The sequence below is a fragment of the Centroberyx gerrardi genome, chromosome 7, assembly GCF_048128805.1.
Source record: "Centroberyx gerrardi isolate f3 chromosome 7, fCenGer3.hap1.cur.20231027, whole genome shotgun sequence".
In the NCBI taxonomy this organism is placed as follows: domain Eukaryota; kingdom Metazoa; phylum Chordata; class Actinopteri; order Beryciformes; family Berycidae; genus Centroberyx; species Centroberyx gerrardi.
Genome location: NC_136003.1, coordinates 22,775,235 through 22,797,958, shown reverse-complemented (window position 1 = coordinate 22,797,958; position 22,724 = coordinate 22,775,235). Strand labels below are relative to the sequence as shown.

At 39.5% G+C, this 22,724-nt stretch overlaps 2 protein-coding genes across 3 annotated transcripts; one reads left to right on the top strand and one right to left on the bottom strand.

The window, feature by feature from the left end:
• On the top strand, positions 1–11,239 carry LOC139928214 (UNC93-like protein MFSD11). The gene is made up of 13 exons (XM_071920667.2): positions 1–468; positions 1,270–1,325; positions 1,803–1,910; positions 2,004–2,083; positions 3,182–3,278; positions 5,259–5,317; positions 5,476–5,620; positions 7,061–7,110; positions 8,107–8,172; positions 8,267–8,392; positions 8,512–8,686; positions 8,778–8,913; positions 10,229–11,239. Exons 1-13 carry the CDS (start codon positions 379–381, stop codon positions 10,379–10,381), a joined length of 1,341 nt encoding a protein of 446 aa, XP_071776768.2. The 5' UTR covers positions 1–378; the 3' UTR covers positions 10,382–11,239.
• Positions 11,240–14,653: 3,414 nt separating this feature from the next.
• kdm8 (lysine (K)-specific demethylase 8) lies at positions 14,654–22,507 on the bottom strand. 2 transcript variants are annotated; one of them, XM_071920692.2, is made up of 8 exons: positions 22,242–22,507; positions 19,965–20,443; positions 18,575–18,747; positions 17,287–17,419; positions 17,098–17,148; positions 15,222–15,371; positions 15,030–15,122; positions 14,654–14,941 (listed from the first exon to the last, which is right to left on the bottom strand). In XM_071920692.2, the coding sequence occupies exons 2-8, from the start codon at positions 20,418–20,420 to the stop codon at positions 14,777–14,779; spliced, it is 1,221 nt and encodes a 406-aa protein (XP_071776793.2). In that variant the 5' UTR covers positions 20,421–20,443; positions 22,242–22,507; the 3' UTR covers positions 14,654–14,776. The 2 variants fall into 2 exon arrangements, with proteins under 2 accessions (XP_071776793.2, XP_078140956.1); XM_078284830.1 differs by having other exon boundaries at positions 22,396–22,481.
• Between the last annotated feature and the right edge of the window lie 217 nt (positions 22,508–22,724).

The following is a 22,724-nucleotide window of genomic DNA, read 5'->3' as shown; positions in this document are numbered from 1 at the left end:
TGGAAATAGAAGGAGACGAAGAAGAAGAAGACACAACTTGCTTTTAATTAAAGTCACAAGTTGTCATGCATGCCTGGTATAAATCAGAAGGGAAGCGTTGTAACAGTGCTGCACTGTTTGAATCTGTCTGCTCCAGTTTCAGTCTTCCCATCCCACATCTTCTCTACTGTAGTAACCTGTAACTAACCAGTTAGTAAGTAGAACTTTATTCACGCGTGTATTTGTCAAAAAAAAAAAGGCTTTATCTGAGTCTTGAATGAAGACACCGTCCGTATGGGAGTCTCCTACAGGTCAGATGAGACGACAGCGCGACGTTATTAGTGGCAGTGAAGCTAAAATGTTTTGCTAGGACGTCCTAAACAGAGAAAACAAAACACCATGGCAGACAGAAGGACTTTCAACGTTGTGATTCTAGGTGTGGGCTTTCTGTTAATTTTCACCGCCTTCACCACCTGCGGCAACATCGAAGTAAGTCATAACAAACTTTCTCTTCAATAATTCATGTCGGTTATCAAGTTTGTCGTCATCTAAAAAACATTGTTTCGTATGTTTCGCCATGTCTGTATGAGTTTGTTTGACGTGTTGCCTCAGAGGCTCGTTTCCAGACAGTCTGCACGAGAGAAGAGTTTTACTGGTTTTCATGTTTTTTTAGTTGTTTTTTTTTTTTTTAACTTGAATTTACCTTCAAGGATGGAGCAGATTTCCTGACTCTCACTTCCATAAAACCCATTCAGAGGCTGTAGCATAAACCCATGCTCCACCCACAGAATAGGCTAACGTTATATGTTGGGAGATACAGTATGTTTCTACAACACACACAAACTGGCCATAAATATATTTTTACACGTATATGACATGAATTTGAAATATATTTTGGACACTGGAAATACATTTTCTCCCAGTCTGTTGACAACAAATATCTAGCTATAGGCCTATACAAAATGTGTCATGGCAGTTTCAAATGAATATCATCTACCTGTACAAATACTACAAGTACTTTTCTTGTATATAAAGATAGTCTGAAGCATAGGTGAAATGTTGTTGTTTTTTTTAATTATTTTTTTAGGCATTATGTGTGTCTCATGGGCAGCAGGCAGCAGGCCAGTCAGAGAGTTGTGTGTCAGGCGCATCTCGTGTTTCTAATTTTCTTCAACGGTCAAAGAAATTATCCTGCTGGACGAAAGACATAATTACGACCCCATTTTGTCTAGTCTAACCATACGTTTCACGTTTTCTTCTTCTTTTTTTTTTTTTTTTAATTATTCTCAGCAAACCGTGGTTAAAAGCCTGGACAATGATACTTTCACTGGAAGTGGCTACCACAGGTAAGTCAGTCTGGTTCACATCATTGTTGGAGGATGGAGAAAGTTGCTGTTATTTATTTATTTACAAAAGAAGTGACTTTAAAGTGAAAATGGAGTAAGTAGCCTACTGCAGTGATTCCCAACTTATTATCAAGGACCCTAAATTTAGTCCACATTAGAGCCACAGACCCCCATTTGATGAGATTTTGTCTCTCGGACACAAATCAGAGAATATTTTTATTGTTAGATATGATTTTGTCCAGAATTCCAAGACTATCTGAGATATAACAGTGAAACTATGACCAAAATAGTCATTCTTCTACATTATCTAATTGTGTAATTTATTGTAAATGAAATAATGCTTAAGTTTAACAATTGATCAATTTGCTGGGGACCCCCTGGAATCCCCTCAAGGACCCCTGGTGGTCCCCGGACCCCACGTTGAGAACCACTGTTGTACTGTACTGATCAGTGTTTTCTGTTTTGCCTCCTGGACAGTCTTGGGATCATCTATGGAGTTTTTTCCTTCTCAAATTTACTTGCACCAACAGTTGTTGCAGTAATTGGACCACAGATTACCATGTTTTTGAGTGGTATACTTTACAGGTAAACATTTTTTTTCCAATGTACTGTTAAGTGCATTTGTTGCCAAAGTTGTCATGTTGCTCATAACCGTTCTTCATGCCTTTTATCTTGTAGTGGTTACATAGCCGTGTTCATCATCCCAGCAACATGGTCCTTTTACTTCACCTCTCTACTCATCGGCATAGGAGCAGCCAGTAAGTTTTTCCCACATGGGAATGTGAAGTTTTCCCCATTCTTATTTACAAAAATATTAAGGCTACTCCTGTAACAATTATTGTCAGTTTGCAGCAGCATGCACATACTAAAAGACAGTGGTCAGTAACTTTATAGGACACTTCCAGATATTCTCAGGGGGTGTAAAGGGAGTTGGGGGTGAGGGGGTTATAGTGTTATTGTTGTTATTGTTGGTATACTTATTACTTATTCTGTCTCAGCTGCAGACAAACATGCAGCCTATACAGCGAAAGCTAAGAATGCCATTCAACCTCCCAAAGTTGGAGTGCAGTAATTTAAGATATTTCTCTTTCGATAGTCCAACTACAAAAATGTAGTTGGACTGTGGCCATTCAACATGACTCTCTTCTACTGTATGACCCAGTGAACCTAAACCTGGCTTATAATGTTATGAATGACATATTAAATGCTTAGTAACTTAACAGGGCCATCTGTAGGTTTTTTCTTACTGAGTTGGTGTATATGCAGATTGTTATTCAGAATACTCAGGTATCCAGTTTTTGAGTTGGCACACATCACATCCCATTTACAATAATCTGCATATCCTTATCATGAGAAATTTGAATAAGATACCTGGAACATTAACATTATCCAGGATACATGTAAATACCTCAACTTGGTTCCTCTTGGTTATTGCAGTCTGTGCAAGCTCAGTTTCCATATTAATATCCAAAATGCTGTTTTAATCATAAATACGGGGATAATCATGATGGGGATGTGACGATGCATATAAACAGTTTATCCCAAATAAGAGCTTAAATGGGTTAGGAGCTATTATTGGGAATAGCGTGCAGCACCTCAAGCCTGTTAAGCGATGTCAATGAAAATACTGAGCGAGCCACCCTCCACTGAGCATTTACAGGGAAAAAATGAAGAAAAATGAACGTTTTTAAGTGTGAAGTTTGATGACTCTTTATCATCTCCCTGGGCTACTGTATGGTTAGATACATTACTTACTGAAAAGGTAATTTTTCACTTCATGTGGGCAATTAACTGACGAGTTAATTTTTTTTCCCCCTACAAATGACCGCTCTCCCTCTCCCCTCTCCTTCCCACAGTGCTCTGGACAGCTCAAGGACACTTCTTGGTGGAAAACTCGGAGGCTTCCACCATCAACAGGAACACCGGACTGTTCTGGGCGCTCCTACAGTGCAGGTATGGATCTACTGACACACTCAGACATGTATGGATGGTACTCAGGTTTTGTTATTATTTCATTGAACAATTTAAAGGATAGTTTCACCCATAATGCTTTCGAATACTTATTTTCCCCTGGATATATTTGATTCCCCCAGAAGGATTCCACTACAGCCTCAGTGAATTCAGCTGAAGTGTTTTGTTTTGATTTGAGTTTCTATAAATCCTCATTCCAATTCACTCTCCTATACGATTTAGAATAGCTGTGTGAATGGCGTACATGATATCTTCCCACCGTTACGGGCTATGCATAAAACTCTCACGTTAAAGACTGAGACCGTCATTTGCATATTTCAAAGATAAAATTACACTGCAGCCGCCAAAATACCGCCTCCTCCGTATTTTTAGTCTGACAGGATATTATGTTTTAATTTAACAAATGTTTCAACAAATTGTGCTACAAGGTGTCATAGGGTGTCAGTGTGTCATGGCGTCTTTTGCGAAAACGTGAAAATTTTCCACCCCGTCTTAAAACGGGGAGTTGTGCAGGTGACAACTTTGGCTTTGGTGCTCTGTCATCTCTCGGATTTGGCCCACAGCACTCGCACACGGGCTTGGACAACCAATGATATTTGTTAAAAATATGCAAATTGAATTAGTATAATAATTACACAGGCTGCCACCTGCGCCAAAGCTCACAATAGGGCAATGCTAATCTGACTCCGCCACGGTAATCTCCGCCATGGTAAACTTATGAATCAGTTCTGTACAGGCCGCAGATCCGGCGTGACGGAATGCAGCTACCGTTGTCTTTTATGAATAACCCCCATTATCCCACAATGAGGCTGCGGGTCAGGCTAATTGCTCATTTACATTGTTTAGTTTAGGTGAAATGTAATTAAAGACAGAAATAGATCACAGCGCTTTCCAGGACTGCGTCGTTACCCATAAAAGGCAAATAAACAGCCAGAAAAAAAAACCAGAAGGATGAAGAGTCTGGGAGGCAGAAATGCAGATGACTGCAGCTTTATGAAGTCGGTGTTTCACTCAGGAGGGTCGAGCCAAGCAAGTGATGAGCACAGTCCACAGGCCTCGTCGTCCCCCATGCAGGGGTGTGTGTGCGAGTTTGGGGGTGGGACTGTGGAATCGGCCGTCCGTCCATTTGTCTGTCCGTCCATTAGTCTGTCCGTTCGTCCGGCACTCCATCAAACATGATATCTCAAAATTGTAACCATTAAAAGGCCTAACTCCTGCACCATGAGTCCAATTGACATGAAACTTGCTACACAAAGCCATGCTATTCTTACAAATTACACTGATTGGCCTAATGATGGCGCTATAGTTAAAGGTCCAAATTTTTAACTCAAATGTCATTTCAAGGACGCAACTGGTCTGATTTGATGAAACATGGAGAGGGATGTCACAATTTGGCACTGTGCTCTGGTGTGTAAAAAAATACTGATTGGCCTGATGGGGGCGCTATAATTAAGTTAAAACATAACTGCTACACCACCACTCCCGATTTTGATGAAACTTGGAGGGATGGTGCATCTTGTCACTGATTGGAAGAGTGCCTGCATCATTTGTGAGGGACGACATGTTAACTTGTTTAGCCCTTTAGGGTCGGTCGGAGTTGTGAGACATGTGAGAGAGTCGCTGTGGGGTGAAAACCTTGTAACTCCAATTTTGGTTATTTTCATATTTTAAAATTAATTGCAGGATTAGATGTTCCTTTATGGGTTGAGAGAATTCTACAGCCTTTGGGCCTATGAAACCTTGACAAATGAAAACAATCAGATAAACTCAAAAAAGCATGGTGGTCAAGCTAAAAACAAGGCTGCTTTTCTTAGTTATTGGAAAGCTGGCGTATTGGAGATGCAAGGTTTTTACCACAACAGCAGTGTGTTAGCTTTGTTAGGTGAATTGCTCTTTTAATTTGTGTTCATATCATGTCTATCATTTACTCATTTGATTTATATAAATTAATTTCATTTACAGCATGTTGTTCGGCAATCTTTACATTTATTTTGATTGGAATGGAAGCACAGAAATATCAGGTAGGGCTAAACTGAATAAGTATTGTAATGATTATAATAGCAAATGTAGCATGATGTTGAAAGCAAAATATAAAGGGATTTTTATGAGTGATTGCTTATGCTGAATATGCTGTAGCCTCCCTTATTATTCACGGTTTATTTTAATCTTTCTCTCTCAGACAGGAGCAGGAAAAACATTTTTACGTCTCTGTTGGTTACCTCTGTACTCGGCACACTAAGCTTCCTGGTGCTGAGAAAGACCCATCAGCAAGAGGAGCTGCTCTCTGAAGAGGAAGGGCAGTCTTTGCTCTCAGCTCACACGATGTAAATGAATATCCTCCTTTATAATGACATGTTTCTCTCTGTAGTCTCGGAGGTGTTGCTCAGAAGGTGTGTATTACTGAACCCCTGTGAAAAAGGCACGCGGAGGGTAAGAACCTGCCTGAGTGTAGAAGTAAATAACTGTATTATTAAAGAGCGTTACAGATCCATGCAACCCATCTGGGTGCTGAGGCGGTGCAGCTGTCTGGCTAGCAGTTCTCTCTTTATATCTTCTAGCATTACAAATGTATCAGTGCTTACCGTTTTAGAGTGTGTTGCTGTGCACACAGCCAACTATGTTAGACTTGACATTATGACAGGTCAACAAAAATACGCACTTGACCTCTCCACTCCAGTGTGGCCAGCTTTAACCAAACCATCCAGGAAATTGGGATTTTTTGACAGCAAGTTTTCTTTTTTCTTTTTTCCAAAATAAGCTGCTTCAGATTTTGCAAGGGTTTGCAGTATGACTAGCCACCGCAGTTCTTCAGCGGTTTTAAACCACTCTCATCCTTTACAAAAATGACATGGACCATTTTTCACAGATCATTGCAATTTTGACAGAGTCAAGTCTAATCATAGCTCTTCTCAACAAGTGGAGTGCAATCAAGAAGCTTTGGGGAGACTCTTCGAGTGTGAGAGGGGTTAAAGACTCGGCCTGTCTAGGAAGGGCCCCTAACGTTATTTCAAACATTTTTGACAGTTATGACTTGAATCTCTGAAGAAAGTTTGAAGAACTCCCATCATTTGAGATGGGAAAACATATAATGAAGCAAAGATAAATATAAGATCTGACTACGAAGACTATGAATGACAGTAACAGTGTTTTGTAGGCTACTGTGGCATTCAGCTTACCTCCATGAACATACACAGCCTGCTTTAACCTCTATGCGGTCTTGTCTGTGTAGTTAGTACATTATCTTCTACTCAGTGTGCACAAAAAAGTTAAACGCTAAGAAAATCAGCTTTGACAGAAACGTGATGGGACTGAAATTGTATGATCATATAGAAATCTCTTATTATGGCAAATGTAGCCTGATAATTACTGACAGTGCAGCTCCTTTCTGTCTGTTTTTGATTGTCTTGTGGTAATGCAGTTGTGTGTGTGTTTGGAGGCTGTGTTGGTTATCTCCTAGATGCAGGCATTTAATGTGTGATCCTCTCTTGTTGCCTCGGTACACAGTGTGCACACCTTTCTGACAGCATAACAAGGAATTCTGCAGAGACCCATCACTTACTGTGAAATCCACTCTGTTTTGCAGTCTGTTAGGATTTTACGGAAGTCTTGTAATCTGTATGCAGCTAAAGTCTTGTAAATTATTTCTCCAATTCTTCACCTGAAGGAAGCTATAGCATCGTTTTGTCTGCAGCATATTTTTTAAGGATTTTGAAGGATTTCAGTGTTGCAAAGCATATAATTCATTTATTTTGTGTTGTGTGTAGGTATAAGCAAAGAGCGAACACTGCAGTAAAAGATGCCAAGTCAGAATTCAGTAAGTTGGAATAACACACTAAAGTGTATATTGCCTATTTTGTATAATATAATATACTGTGGGATTTAGCCTAATATTTAGCCTCCTTTACACCTTTCATCAACATGCATCTTGTTATATATCTCCATATATGGTTTATCTACATTACATGCTTTTAAAATACATATAGAAGTGGGACTGCTCTTTTCCTTGCAACACGTAAATGTGCATCAGCTAAGGGAAAACTCTTCACACAGTTAATGCAAAAACTGAAATAGGCACTAGGGAGTTTACACAGCAAGATGTGTTTTCCTTTTACTTCTAAACCTGCCGTGGTTATTTTGCATACTGCAGGTAACCGCTAGTTCTCAGATTTCTTTGCTGTTACCGGTAAGGTAACAAGCAATCACATGCATTTTCTTCTTCAGTCAGAGTCAATTTAATGAGGATAAAAGAAATCTTCTGGAATTACAGTTGACTACACACAAACTGGTAGCGCAAGTGTTTATTTCAGATTTTGCCGTTTGTCAACTGGAAACGCCGCTGCACTTGCACTTACTTTGAAAGCAGCCTGAAGTTGTTGGGTGATCAGATTGCTCTTCTCTTCTTCTTCAGTGTATCTTGGGTGCATGTAGACCTCTTCATACCTGCCATTAAGGTCTCAGTTTTGTCAAAGACGGATCTAGATTTTACCTAGAGAGGGGGCTCAAGCCATAAATAAACACAACTCTAGTCCGATTTTTATCTCAATGTCCCAAACCACCGAAGATAAATTGTTTCTCAGGTGTTTTTACACGTGTTTAAATGTGGCTTGGCGACTCATCGAGACAGAATGTTTACACATCTTCTATCTGCTTTGAAATTTAATTGTCACATAAAAATGGGGCCTTAATGTCTGCTTTTTTTTATCTGTAAAAGCTCAACCCAGATGTTAATGAGGCATAGTAGTGCCAAGTGTATAGGGGTCCTTTATTTATCAGCAATTTAAAATAGTGTATTGTTTCTTTTCCTCCTCAGAAACAATCCTACAGCTTCTAAAGAGCAAAACTATACTGCTGCTGAGCACCTGCATGGCATACAGTGGTAAGTAGAATGGAGAATGCTCAACACCAAGTCTCTCAGATGTGTTGGCCTCCAAAAAGGCTCAGAGCAACAGCGTGTGCCCCTTGTTCTCCAGGTCTGGAGCTATCTTTTTACAGTGGAGTGTATGGAACGTGCATCGGGGCGACTACGCAGTTTGGAGCGGCAGCTAAAGGCTTGATTGGGATCTCTGGAATTGTGGTAGGCGTTGGAGAGATAGTGGGTAAGTTTATGGCCCTCTAATTCACGGCTGCTTCAGTTGATTTGCTGTCACTGAAGCGCTGCGTCCGACAGCAACTGAATTCATGTGGCAGAGATGTAAGATGTACACTTTCTCATCAGGTGGCGGCTTTTTTGGATTGTTGTGCAAGAACAATCGCTTCAGGCGGACGTCTGTGGTGTTTTTGGGGATGGTCGTCCATTTCATCGCCTTCTATTTGATCTTCCTCAACATCCCAGACGATGCTCCTGTCGTGTTAAAAACCAGCACTCAAAACAACCCTTATCTAACTCCAAGGTACTTTATTTCTCATAATTTTGTTGATTTTCTGGAGAATTCCGGTCATATTTCTGTTTATGATAAACATCGAATGTATTTTCTTTGTTAGTGTGTCCATTGCCATGCTGTGTAGCTTCTTGCTTGGACTCGGCGACAGCTGTTTCAACACACAACTGTACAGCATATTGGGCCATGTTTATGCTGAGCAGAGTGCGCCGGCTTTTGCCATCTTCAAATTCATCCAGGTAATCCTGACTCGCCACTTGCAGACATTGTTAGCAGAGCTGAGCAAAGTTGAGATGAAATGTTGTCTTGTCAAATATAAAATAAATGCACCTGAAGGCTCATTTTATTTTATAACTGCACAAGACAATAAATGTGCCTTTCAATCTCAATCTTTTCCTTCCTCTACTCTGGTCTATTATTAGTTTTTAATATTGCAAACATTAACCAAACAGTCATTCAGGTGTATTTGAGAAACATATTTGTTCAGTGACATTTCCATAATAAGCGTGTTTTTACATGGGCAATTTACATTTGCCATTAGGCCTTATTCATCTTATGCATCAATCTAAAAGGATGAACGTTCAATTATGAAATCTATACAATAGCCTTAACAATTTTTTTTTATGCGTGCACCTTTAATATAGAAAAAACATATGGGGCCATAGTGGCCACAGATCATTGAATAAAACAGAAACTATCACACACTTATATAAAAGACGCTGACTGCATGAAGTTGTAATTTGCCTGAAAGGACATTTACACTTTGATTTATGTTTAAACAAGGTAAGACATTGTTCTGAGATTTATTGCATAGCCTATACATTGTTGTTCAACACTAAGGAAAGGAAAGAGGATGACAACAATGAAGATTTATTCAATTGCAATGTTTATTTTATAGCCAGAGACAATTATACAAGAATGACACATGCACAAGTTGCAATTTAAAACTTAAAGGGCTAGTTAGATTTTTTCTATAGTCTTACTCACTATTATCCTGTTATCCTGCGAAAACCTCTTCTCCTCTGAATGATTACATGCTTTTCTATGGGTTGAGAAAATTCTTATGAAACCCTTTCAAAACCCCATTGGATAAACTCAAAAAATGCATGGTGGACAAGCAGAAAACGAGGCTGTTTTTCTTAGCTCCTGAAAAGTTGACCTTTTGGAGATGGGATTTTACTGGACAGTGATGATATGCTTGTATCTCTATGCTGTGGTTTATAGAGCAGATGTGCTTGTGATGAAGGAGACCAGAGTGAAGTGGAGTGGTAGACTTTCCAACCTTTAGAAGACGCGTTATGCTCTGCTTTGCTCACAATGAATGGCCTGTAGTGCAGTTGAACCTGAAACATTTACCTACCAGTAATAGGGAAAGTAGCAGTGGGATGATGGTAGATTGAGAATATGTATGAGAGTGATACATCTTGCAGTTCAGGCTCAGCTTTGTCACAGGGGGAATCTTTATTTGTTAAGTGTTAGTAGCTTTGTGGGGGCAAGTTTATCTACTAAATGAAGTTATTACAGGCATATTTCATTCTTTATTGCCCCTGTCAGTCCATTTTTGCAGCGGTGGCGTTCTTCTACAGCGGTTACCTCCTGCTGACCTGGCAGCTCCTCCTCATGGTCATCCTGGGCTTCACTGGAACGCTCTGCTTCTTCATGGTGGAGAGGATACAGAATTTCTCCGTAGATTTGCAAGAATATTAGAGAAATCATTTCCATTTCAACACTGGCAATTCTGTGGGACAGATACCTTTTTAAAGGAAGAACTGAAGCCCGCAGACAAAGAATCCTATAGCTTAAGTTTTATCATGACTGGTGATTTTAAAATCTCTCTACATAATGATGCACTGAAGGCTGTGTTGTGGTCCTTCAGACGATGGATAGCATTAACACTCAGTGGTTTGTCTAAGCACGTTGCCTGTTGCCTGAGCAAAATTTTTAAATGGACTTACATGGTTATCCATGTCACAGCCTGAATCGTACTTTGCACATTATTTACTGTTTTACTTTTAAATTATCTGACACCACACACTAGTCATCTCTGATAATTAACAATATTATTTTTCTATTGCACCACTCGTACCACATTATAGGATTTTAATAGTAGCCACTCACCTTATCTCTTATGTTTCTATTGCTCTCAGCTCAGGATTGTTATTTGAGATAGGGCCATTGTTGAAAATGTTTTATGTACGCAAAAATGTTAGTTGCCAACCTTTATGTTCATAGTTTGTCTATGAGGATAATTAATGATAGTTTGATGAAGATATATGTAAGATAAGAGAGACAAACACATACAGGGAGATATATGAAAGGTCTCTAATATTAGTGACTATTTGATGTGTTTAGAAAGCAGACATGCTAATCCATCAGAGTAGGATTGAGGTTAATAACTACTGCTCCAGTCAGTATATCAGAAAAAAGTTACTAAATAATGCTTGACAATCGCTGTTCCTAACATTTTGTAAATTTTGCATGATAATGTAATGTTATTGTTTTTTTCTACGGTCTAAACCTTTCATAAATAAAGCCCTATGCGTTGGGTTTTTGCTTTTGACAACACTTGCAAGCAAACAATGTGTTACATTTACTGTATTTTTTAGTACAATGCAATGCACATGTAGCTCAGATGATGGTGTTAATATAAAATACAGTGTATCAAGGTCACTGTTGGGAAAGAATGTCACATTGTGTAAGTGATTAACATTAAAATGTATAGATCAATAGATACATATTCTTGTGCAGGGATATTTTTTTTAATCATTTACTCAGAAAGCTGCTCTTTGAGCAAGTTGTTTATGATCTATGAATCAGACAGATTGCGGGTGTCTGGGTGAGTCAACCACTGGATTAGACACACTCCCACATTTACCTTTTATATTCCTCTGACTGAAGTGAACAACCAATTACAGAATAGCTCTAATACTCCCTTCGCCCTGCACCTCCAGCCCCTAACACTTACATGTAGTAGTCGCTTTATTGTATCACAAGACAAGATAAATCTACTGGATGTAATCGAGATTTGGCAGATTTATTTCAAGAACTAGGAGGCCATTAATCAAAGAGCAGCAGCAGCGGTCTGGATGGAAGAGAAAGGGTTATAGGCCCAGAGGTCCCACTTTACTTCACTGGTAATTGAGTATTGATTGCATTATAATGAGAGTAAGCAGTTTTGTGTGATCTTAAGTCAATTGTGCCACCTACTTGACAACAAAGCATTGAGGTTGTAACTGAAATATACAGCATTTACTCACAGAACTAAATTAAATTACTGTAGTGTTCATTGGTTTTGAGATAACCTTATAAGAAGAGCAACTGCTTTTGGGTAAAGCCATTACCCGAAGACTAACATGTCTAATGTCTAATGTACATGTCTAATGCACAGCGAAGCATCACCATGCTGTTTCTCATTTGAATTTTAAATTTAAGTGAAGATTTTAACACTCAACTGACACTGGTGAACTCACTGTTTATCTGTTTAAGCACAACAGTGTTTTGAAATATTGGCCAATTACTTTTCACACTTGTCTGTAACCGTAAGGCTTTCTCAGTCTGTCTGCTGCCCTATGGTGTCTGTCCATTGTGTGCAGCTGAGATGTCAGCACTTCTGTGGAAGCTGTCTGGAGAAGCAAAATCTGTCAAGCCATGATGAATCATTTAGTGTTCATCAGCATGAGCGCATTGCATTTCTCAAACTTATTAGCACCTATCAGAGAAAACGGTCATATCAATTATCGTCACATGAAAAAACAACTTATTCCTCGTGCAGCTGTGGATAAAAATGTGGCATAAACCTTTTAAGGCATAAAATCAATTTCCAGATCATGTTTTTGACTTTGTTTTAAACATTCAGCTCAAACAGATGTTTTGCACTGACACATAGCCTTAGCATATTCATATTCATTTTGTCCAAATGGCCACCAGAATTTCAGATTCAAAAGATGAAATATGTCTGCTGTTTGGTGAAAAATGCATTTACAGCCCTTTACATGAGCTGTGATATCATTGTTTTCACCTGTATTTGTACAAGATGACATATCAGAGAGGACTATGGTGCCTGGCCTCTGCTACTGGGCTCTTTAGTGTCGTCCATTCTTTTGACACTATTTGACTTTGTTGGCTGTTATCTGGCTCTTCCTGGTGGAGTTAATAAATAACTTCCCGTACTCAACTGCCTAGTTTAAAAAAAATAGTGTGGAACCTGCTGATCAGTTGGCTGTTTCAGTTTATTTAATTGAAAATGATTAGCTTGATATTTTTTCTCCGACTTAGTATACTGAAAATGTCAGGTTTGATTTTGTAGACAACCCCAAAATAAGTCGAATAGAGATAAGTAGAATAAACAAGTAAAGAAATACCCACAATGCTGTGCGACATGATGAACGATGATGGAAAAGGTTAAAATCGTGGAAAACAACACACACAACAGCGTTTGGGCTTCAGTAGAGGTCGAGTAAATGCTTGTAATTTGAAAGCGATTTCCCTGCACATGTCGGCACTTAATCCAATTCAACAGTCTGACTGCTTTTCAGTTGGATTAGGAAGATAATACAGATGAAGCCCGCATCTAAATGTACTTTACTCACCGGCTGCTAGTAATTCCACATAATGGACAACTTTTTAAATGAGTGTACTCTAACGCAGCTGCTCCTGCTGGTGCAACTGGAGAGCGGCTCCATCTTTGATTTATCTGTGATTCTTTGATGTACAGGAAGACTAACACCCCGAGGGACTCGAGCTACCAGCCTGTCACTAGACACAGACAAGACATACTGAGTTAATTTGTGCTTGTAAAGATGTGATTCCTGATCTGATTTGTTGAGAGCATTGGCACATAATTATAGGCCTATATAATCCAGGTTTTCATCGAAATGTTTCCAACTTTTTATATCAAAGTTAGTAGTTTGTAGGGAAACCGCTGTGCTCTAAAGCGTGGACATTTTTTTTATTTTGAGCAGTTGCCCTTTAACAGGGAACCAGATATATTGTGATTAAGAGAATGCCCTGATGAAAGCCAAGCATGGCTGAAACAAATCAGCATTCTCTATCCCAAACATTTTAAAGTTATGCCACAAAATGCCCGGCTTCTAGTCCAGTACTTGAAGAGTTTTACTGAAAAATGCCCGCATAACTCTTCAGCTCCTCCTCCTCCTCCTCACAAGTACGCCTCGTGCATCTTAAGATTTCCCAAAACACTACTTTAGCTCACGGCAATTCTGGCTGAAATGCAGATCAAAATGTGAACATCAGTCCAGACCAACCTAAGTTTGTCACATACTGATGTACTTCATGGTGCAAATTAGCAGACTTGATTGAAATGGACCTATGGGATACACGACTAAGCTTGTTAAATGTTTAAATTTGAAATGAAGTGTGGATTTCTCTGCAGTAGTAGAGTATTGTGAGTTTGGTTCAGAAGTTGTATCGTCAGAATACCTAACCAATGAAATAATTTTAATTTCAAAGTCTTTCTAGGCGTAGGGATTTGATTAATTTATAACTGCAACCTGCTTGACTGCTTTAGACTGTCAGTTTAACTAGAAAGCTGTGTTTATCACTACGTTTCTGTACCTGTGGTTCACTAGGTTATTAAATTTGAAAAGTCTTGCCTCATTTGCATAAATTATGGAAATCACACCACATCATCTGAGAATATTTGTAAGAATAAATTTGAGAACACAATTAAATATGCCAATTTGAAAAAGCATATCCTATCAAATTAGATGACAACTCTCCATAATTTATATGCGGGAAGAAACGAGCACAAACCGCTTATTTATTTTTTTTCCCTGCTTGTAGCTTTCCACACAATAAATGTTCTCGCAATTGTGAGTAGCACAATTAAACAAATCATTCAGCGGTGTGTGTTCACTGTTCATGGATCAAAGGTTTGTGTGATCAGCGGTTGTCCTAATGTTTCTGAGAATTAGCCTTGCATTAGTTATGAACTCCAGAAGAGAGAGAGAGAGAGAGGAGAGCAGCCACTGATTGATTTTCCTCTGGAGTGCGTGGGCATTTCTTTTAGCGACAGAGAACAAATGTAACTCAAATTTTTATTCCGTTCGTGCGAAAAAATTCTGCTTTATTATGGATCTGCCGTCATGACCACCAGAAGCTGACAGAGAAGCTGAGAGCCAAGGAGCGTACGTAATGCCAGTGCCGGACGGGGATGAACAGCACATCCCCGGGCCGCAGCACACACTCCAGATACGGAGCCTCGGCAAACTCGGGGAACCGCTCCTCGTCTGGATTCTCCACCTCCACCTGCATCGAAGGAGTCATTGTTAACAGGGAAACGCTGCATACATTTGCAGGCTTAACATGCAGTATCTCCGCGGACTGTCAATCCCACCTGACTCGTGTTATGAAGGAGCTGTGATTGATGAGGGTAGAGCTTGTCTGTCTCCGCCGGGGAATATAGGCGAATGTATTTGCTTCCCACCACCTGACGTAGACGAGGAAATTCCTTGCGGTAAACAAGTCGCAATCACATGACAAATCTTTGACATTAACTGGATCCGTAGAGAGCGGTTATTATCATCACCTGCGCCAGGAAGTTCTGCTGAGGATCTTGGTGGAGAGGAGACACGGTGCCTCCAGGCCCAAACCACGCGTTTATAGTAATATCGTCCTCATCTCCCTCACCGAGACAGCAATAATCAGGGATGCGGATGTCTTCTCTCAGCTCCGGTATCTGAGGACACACAGATACATAAAGAAAGACTTTAAAAAGGGGGAATACAGGTGATGATGACTGTTTTTCAGGCATCTCTATCTGTGAGCGAGTGACTGAGCCCAAATTTGGTCTTGTAGTTTTCTATCATCACAGTGGAGAGCAAAGATTAAGCAAAAATGTATTTGGAAGCCTGATACATTAGGACCCGCCTGCTGTCAATCACAACCCAGTCAAGCCAACAGACAAACCAAAGACGCCAGCTATAGTCCGTAAAATTAAATGGAAAATAAAGCTCGACTTTCCAGAATTGCGGCTTAAAATTAGTGCTCTCTTCTTTACTGGGAGTACCTCATAATATGTAGACAGCATTTATTTCAAAATATTTCCTTTGAAAAGCAACTAAGACTAGGGAAAAATAGCAAATATCTCCTAACATGATAAAAGCACTGGGAAATGATCTGCAGTGATGTAAAACAGTAAGGGAATGCAGAAAATGAGCAAAAACTCCAATCACAGCGGAATTGTCCTTGAACTGCCTAGATCAGTGTTCAGTTTGCCTCATTCTAAACTATCAAACAGCCCAAAACATTCCACACAACTTTTAGTTTGACACGGTGCCCTTTTCATTAAGTTCAATCCAGACGATGTATTGACTTCTGTGGTAAAATTAGCACTAAAAAAGTCCACCATGTCTGGAGAAATGTGGTGTGAGGGTGACAGTTTGATAGGGCTTGTCTGATAGCTTAGATTGTGGACATTATATTCCAAACACACCTGTGTCCTGCGGTTTAGACTCTGCTGCGTAGGGAAAAACTGTTGGGACACATTTTGACAACTTTCTGAGCAATGCATGATGATGCCATGATTCAACAAGGCAACAGTAAACACGTTGTCCCCTACAAATGATGCAGCCTCCCTCTGGGCCACTCAGTAACAAATGTCACCTTGTTTTGACCTGTAATTACAGCCCCCCCCCCCCCTTGGGCCAATCAGTGTAATTTTGAAAATGCCAGAATGGAGTGGTGCCATTTCCCAAAGTTTCATCAAAATACAATCAGTGGTGTCTGAGCTATCACATGTGACAAAGTAGTGCATTAAGTAAGTCATTACAGTTCCAATATCAGTAATCACATTACAGTTACTGATCCAACAGATAGATCGTTACTTGCGCTACATTCTTTAGCCTCTTTATTGGCGTAATATCTATCGAAAGATTCCCCTCATCTTATCCTGCCTTCAAGTCATGTCGGAAATATCAGAATTACAGCAGAGTGGAGCGAACATGTACGAGCCAACAAAGTGGTAAACATGACTCGGAAAGTCTGAATTTAATGCTGTAGGCTCTATCTTTATTAAAAACCTTAAAAGAAAGATTTTGTGTCTGTCATTATTTAGACTACTTCTACTGGTACGTCGACGGTATTTATTGGCCCAGTGAACACAAGTAATCCGAGCACAATCGTTTGAGGGTGTAACGCAAAAGTAATGAGTAGTGTAACTAATTCTTTTTCTGTAGGAGTAATAAGTAATTCATTACTTTAAAGAAAGGTAAAGCAAGTAATGCGTAATTTACTTTTTTCCAGTAACAACCCCAACACTGCACGACACATGGATGAACGAACAAACGAAGAGACGCCCCCCTTAGACTAATTGGTGTCATTTTGTCATTATAACCCTTTCTAAATGAAATATCTCTCGTAGCGAATCACATATACACAGGTTACAAGCTGATAACATAACATACCTGATCAAAAAGCTGGTGTTGAGCAAGATATCCCACACCTTTCACTCCATCCTGGGTGAATTTGATCCGCAGAGAAAAATAAAAAAATAAAAGAAATTATGAGAGCAAATTAACGTGTTTTATCTTTCTTTTTTCATGTCAACAATGCAATAGCAATAGAATACAATGGGCAAATGAGGATGCACTTACTTTTGTTAAAATGTACTGATCGATGAATTCACTGACTGTCAGGAGTGTTTGTGACCATTCCTCGTCGGTGTATCTCGATCCCACCTCGACAGGTACCGTCCGACACCCAGCAACAGATCTCAGGTATTCTATGCTTTGCAGGAGGGAAAAATAAAATGAATCAAACGTTACTGTAATATCACAGTGTATACAATTCACCTAAAAAAAAAAAATCTGGTTATAATGGATCCTAACGCTCAAAGCACATGTCAGGTGTGCATTTTAGGATATCCCCCGCCCGTCAGACATCAGAGTGGCGTCAGATGCCAGAAGTCACACAGCAGATGTCAGAGTGAGCAGTCAACTGTCAGGAGTCAGGAGTGAGAGGGAGGCAGAGATATCAGAGACAGGTGTCACACATTAGAGTCAGGAATCAGACATCAGGTCGGGGATGTAGAGGAGGGTAAACCCACCTGAACTCAGTTTTGCGACTAGGCAAATGAAAAGGCTGATATAATTTCTTAAGGTCTAAATTCATAATAAACAATCCAGTTCTCAATCCTGCCCCTCGAGTTCCGCAGTCCTGCTGGTTTTCTATCCTACCAGCTAGTTAATTGCTTTCTCCTGGTGTCCCAATCTGTCCCTCATTACATGACTAGAGTGAAAACCAGCAGGGCTCAGCGGTGCTCGAGGACCAGGATTGAGAACCACTGTTTTATGCTAATGCTAATGCTAATACTGTGCTCTAATGCTACTAAAGTTCTTATGGTGCTAAATGCTAGTACTTACTGTCTCTGCAAGTTTTATCAAGTTAAATGAAAATATGAAATGAAAAAGTGAAATGAAAATGAAAACCACTGCAGACCTATGAGAACTATACTATAGATATGAGAATACTATAGATCTGCGTGACAGAGGCTGATTCCTCAGTGGAAAACACACTGCATCAAGAAATTGTAATATTTTAAAGACCTCTAAAATTCAACTGGACTGTATTCAAGACCTTTTAAAACCTTGACTTTAGATATGATTTAAGATACTTTAAGACTTTTTTCAGACACAATTATTTAAGGTATATTCAAGGTAAAGGAGTCAATGGAGGTTATAGTCTACAGGCTAATACTAATTAGCGCTAATAATGCAAAATGCCAAGCTAAGTCATAATAGTCCAAACAACTGAACTGGTGATATAATCCTGACAAAAATATACAAAAATGCTAGTGCAGTTTGGATGAGGTCATTCTGATGAGGGCACCTCCATATAATGTAATGACACCCTTTAACTGAACGTTAATGTGGAAAAACAAACCTCCAAGGGTATTCGTTGAGGGCCGGCCAATGGTCTATGATCCCCTCTAAAATAACTGGCTTCAGGGGGAGCAGGTAATTTGTCTTGAAGCTCTCCAGTGAAGGACATTTTATCCTGGGAACTGCCATCATTTGTTTGGTCACAGGAACACGTGGGGACTCTATCTTTATTTTCTGTTAATGAAGCAAAGACAAAGTAGAAATTGTCAAATATTTCATTCAATTCCAAAATGAATTTACTTGCTATTTGAAAAGAAAAAGCAAAAGCAAAACAATTGGGCATGCTTCTCCTGTGTGCAATTAAAATAGCTTTACTATGCTTTTGTTTTTTCATGCTCTTTTAATGGGGAAGTCGTGTGTCCAAAACAAAAAACATGAAATCCTGAACAAACACATTCTTGCTAACCCTGATCAAAGCTCTTAATATTGATAGCATCTAAACTAAGTGGTGAAATCAGAAATCATGTAAGATAAAGGGCAACAAGGGTGAGACATCTCTAAAATTACAGAATGGCTTGAAATCGGTAAATGTGTGTTGCAAAAATTGCATCAAGGGGAATCTAATGGAGAATATCAAGACCGTCTGCTTGGCTGCACTAGATAATGCTGCTCCTCTCAAACTAGAAGACAACTAACTTTTAAAGTTGTCCATGGTTGAATGAGCGATGTTAAAAGACAGCGCCGGAACAAAGTTAATGTTAATGGTGTACTTTGTTGTCAGTGAATTTCTCTACACCTGTATTGTTATTAACTGTATTTAAATTAATGTTGTCATTGTACAATGGGCTGTTACTTGTCCTTGTGCTATTTCTGTTCTGCAAAGCAGGCCTACATGGACCCAGCAGTGCAAATCTTCCCTTTATGATAAGTGAGGGGTTTGTTCATATGATTATGTCCTTCCTTTATTTTTCAGTGTTTTGTAAGTCTGTTAAGAAATGTGCTATTGAATTGTTGTTGTTATTACAAGCATTATTATTAGCAGCAGTAGCAGTAGTGGTGGTAGTAATAATAGCATTGTGCAAATCGGCTGAAAATTTCAGAATGCAATTTACTAAACTCCTCTCCTCCTCTAGACTATAGTGTACTACAGTTGTTTAAATTTGTATTTTACTACACTTTGAGCACATTAAGCAAACAAGACTACAAATAAGGTTGCATGATACTCAAATGCTACTGAAGTACTGCATTACCAAACCTGGCGAATGCTTAGTTTCCCTAGTGGGAATTTCCCCAAGGGGATTAATAAAGTGATATCTTATCTTGTGATACCTGGATTCAAATCCTTTTACACTATTACGAGAGGGCACTAAAAAGGTAATTTCACTGATGATTAACTAACTAAAGCGACTAACTAACTAAAGAATTATATGCGATGAAGACAGAGCACTGACCTTGGCATTTACGTGTTCAGTTTGATCCTCCTCCTTGGTGGCTTTCCTGACTTCTCCCTGCAGAGTCTGGACGAGCACTTGAAGAATATTGTCCATGATGGCTGCACCCATGAGTAAACCCATGTCACAAGTCCTGACGGCCTGCTGGATCATTTCTGGTGACGGATCTTCACGACACAGCGCCGCCACTTTGAACAGACAGCCGTATGAATAAACCCGTCTCCACTCTTTGTCCACATGGCGCCACGTTCCCGTGTTGAGCTTCTCCCATGAAATATCCAGGATGATCTGAGCGTTAAGCATACGGCCGGCTCTCGTAGCGTCGCTGTACAGCTGCTGCCTGGATCGTTTCAGCACCTCCACCACACTTGACTCCACTTTGTCACTGAAGTGAAGTGGAAACTGTGCCTCATTAAGAGGCAAAACAGCAGAGACTTTTGACCACAGCGCAGCCATTGATGGGAAGGTCTTTAGTTGTGCTGTGAAACACACAGTGAAGGTGAGTTAGTAGAATACTTCAGATTGAAGCTCTGATGATGGAGCACTTCTGGATTAACTTGAATTTCTGTTCAGAGACAACAGACTTCATCAATTCCTCATGATTTTCATAGGTAAACCAATAGAGTCTGTAATTTACTCGCTCCTGCACTGTGTTCAGTCATGGCTCCACTGATCTTCCAATTTGGTAAAGCTACCTGTCATCGGTATTGTTGCAATAAATACAAACACACTAGATGCTTTGCTTTTTCCATCACTGACCGACCACCACTGCACTGCACTGAAGCAGGTGTATAAACATAATTTCCAAATTGGCAACCACAGAGAGCAGGTGAGGACATCCTTGAGCCAGAGAATTGTGGGTATGACACATGCACAGTGACAACGGGCGAGACCTTGCAAGCTCACACTGTCACATGCTGTTGGTGCCGCCAATTCTGCTTCCATGTGACATCGATGTTTGGACGCTCTGTATTGCTGGACAAGGTGCCAAACTACGTGGCAGCCAACTTTAAGCACCTGATTCACTGGAGTGCATAACACACTAACACAGCCCTATGAACTGTGAGCAGAGCACCCAGTGACAAACAGTGTGTGACGTGCCTGAGGTAAACGCCTGGGGCGAGGCAATGGTGACACTGTGTATATTCCCATTTAGTGCACTCCAACAGTGAGTGAGAAGACAAAATATTCTGAGTTTGTAATTTGTTGCAACCAATGGCTGGGAGTGGCAAACAGTGAATAACAGCCAAAATATCTTAACAGAAATAACAGGAACATGAGAGACGCAGCACAGAGCTTTAACTACAATCTGAAATATACAGTCACATCAGCTGAAACGTTTGTGCAACCTTTGACATTTTAAATAATTTAAAATAATTACACTTGCACAATCTAATTATTTGGCTTTGGGGGGGAGTTACGTTTCTCTTGTCAAATTTTATTATGGAAGTCATTAGGGAAATTGGGCAAGACAGCCTCCACTGAAAGTCCACCTCATGCATTTTCACATAGTAGTGGGAGGAAGATAATGATTTTTTATTTTTTTGCTTGAAAACCTCAGATACCAAACACCAAAGTCATCTCTAAATGTCAAAATTCAATAGAGATGTACTGAAGGGACCTGATACCAACTTTGATTGGCTGAATTGTAACTATTCTGAATGGAAAGTATTGTTTACTACCCAAATATAACTTAAATATGAAGTCTGAGTTTAAGATATGATACAAAATGTTGAATAAACATTTGATTTACACAATCTTTGATAAAATAGAGAATTTGGATTGTTTGTATTGTATCACATACCATGGGGAACATTTTGAATTTGGTACTATCAGTTCAGAAATAGTCTAAGACTATTTTGCAAGTAGTTAAAAAAAGTCCTATTGTTACTAGTCACTATTGGGAGTAGTAACAATTTCAAATACACTTGCACTTTATTCAATAGTTGTAAGTAACTAACAGAGTACTTAACCTTATTCAATTAAATAGTCGTACAAATCATTTAGTACAAATCCAACTACTGAATTGGGCTGGTGAAAGCAAGAAGTTTCTAGTAACTACAGCCAATCAGTGCTTTCATCTCATCAACAATGAGGCAGGTAGTACATTTCCAATTGTGAATAGTAGTTATCGATCAGTAACTACATGTAACATAAGCAATGCCTCTCAAGTTTCAAAAATGAAAATGAAAACTGTAGATCCAGGTTAGGTTGATTTCTCAACCGATAAATACCGCGCACCAACACATCTTTTAAGTGTTTAAATGCTATATTTACCTGTAATCAAGACCTTTAAATGCCTTGGCCGTCCTTAGACGATATGATTTGAGGCATTTTGAGACTTTTTCGGGACCTGCAGACGCCGTGACAGTGCGAACAGGCGAATAAGACTTGGGTATAAATGTAAAACAACGGAACTGAGGTTTCAAACCTTGGTGTACAGTCCGGTAGCATCTGTTCAGTTAGCAGCGTTTAGTTTAGGGGCAGTTTGTTGAATAATTTAGTGAGTCTGTTCGTGAATACACGCATCGACTATTTCTAAATGCAACTGTAGTGCTGGTGTGACAACAAAAACACACCGTGTGGGAACCAAGATATCGGGAAACATTGGTTCCACGTTGTGTTGAACAGCGCTGATTTCCAAAACGAAACCGCTTTTTGTGAGGTTTTAAAGATATTTGAAGTTCCCATTAATGCAATTTAGATAATGATCAACTTTAGTTTTTTTGAGTTGGTTTTAAAGAGTTTATGTTTATGTAT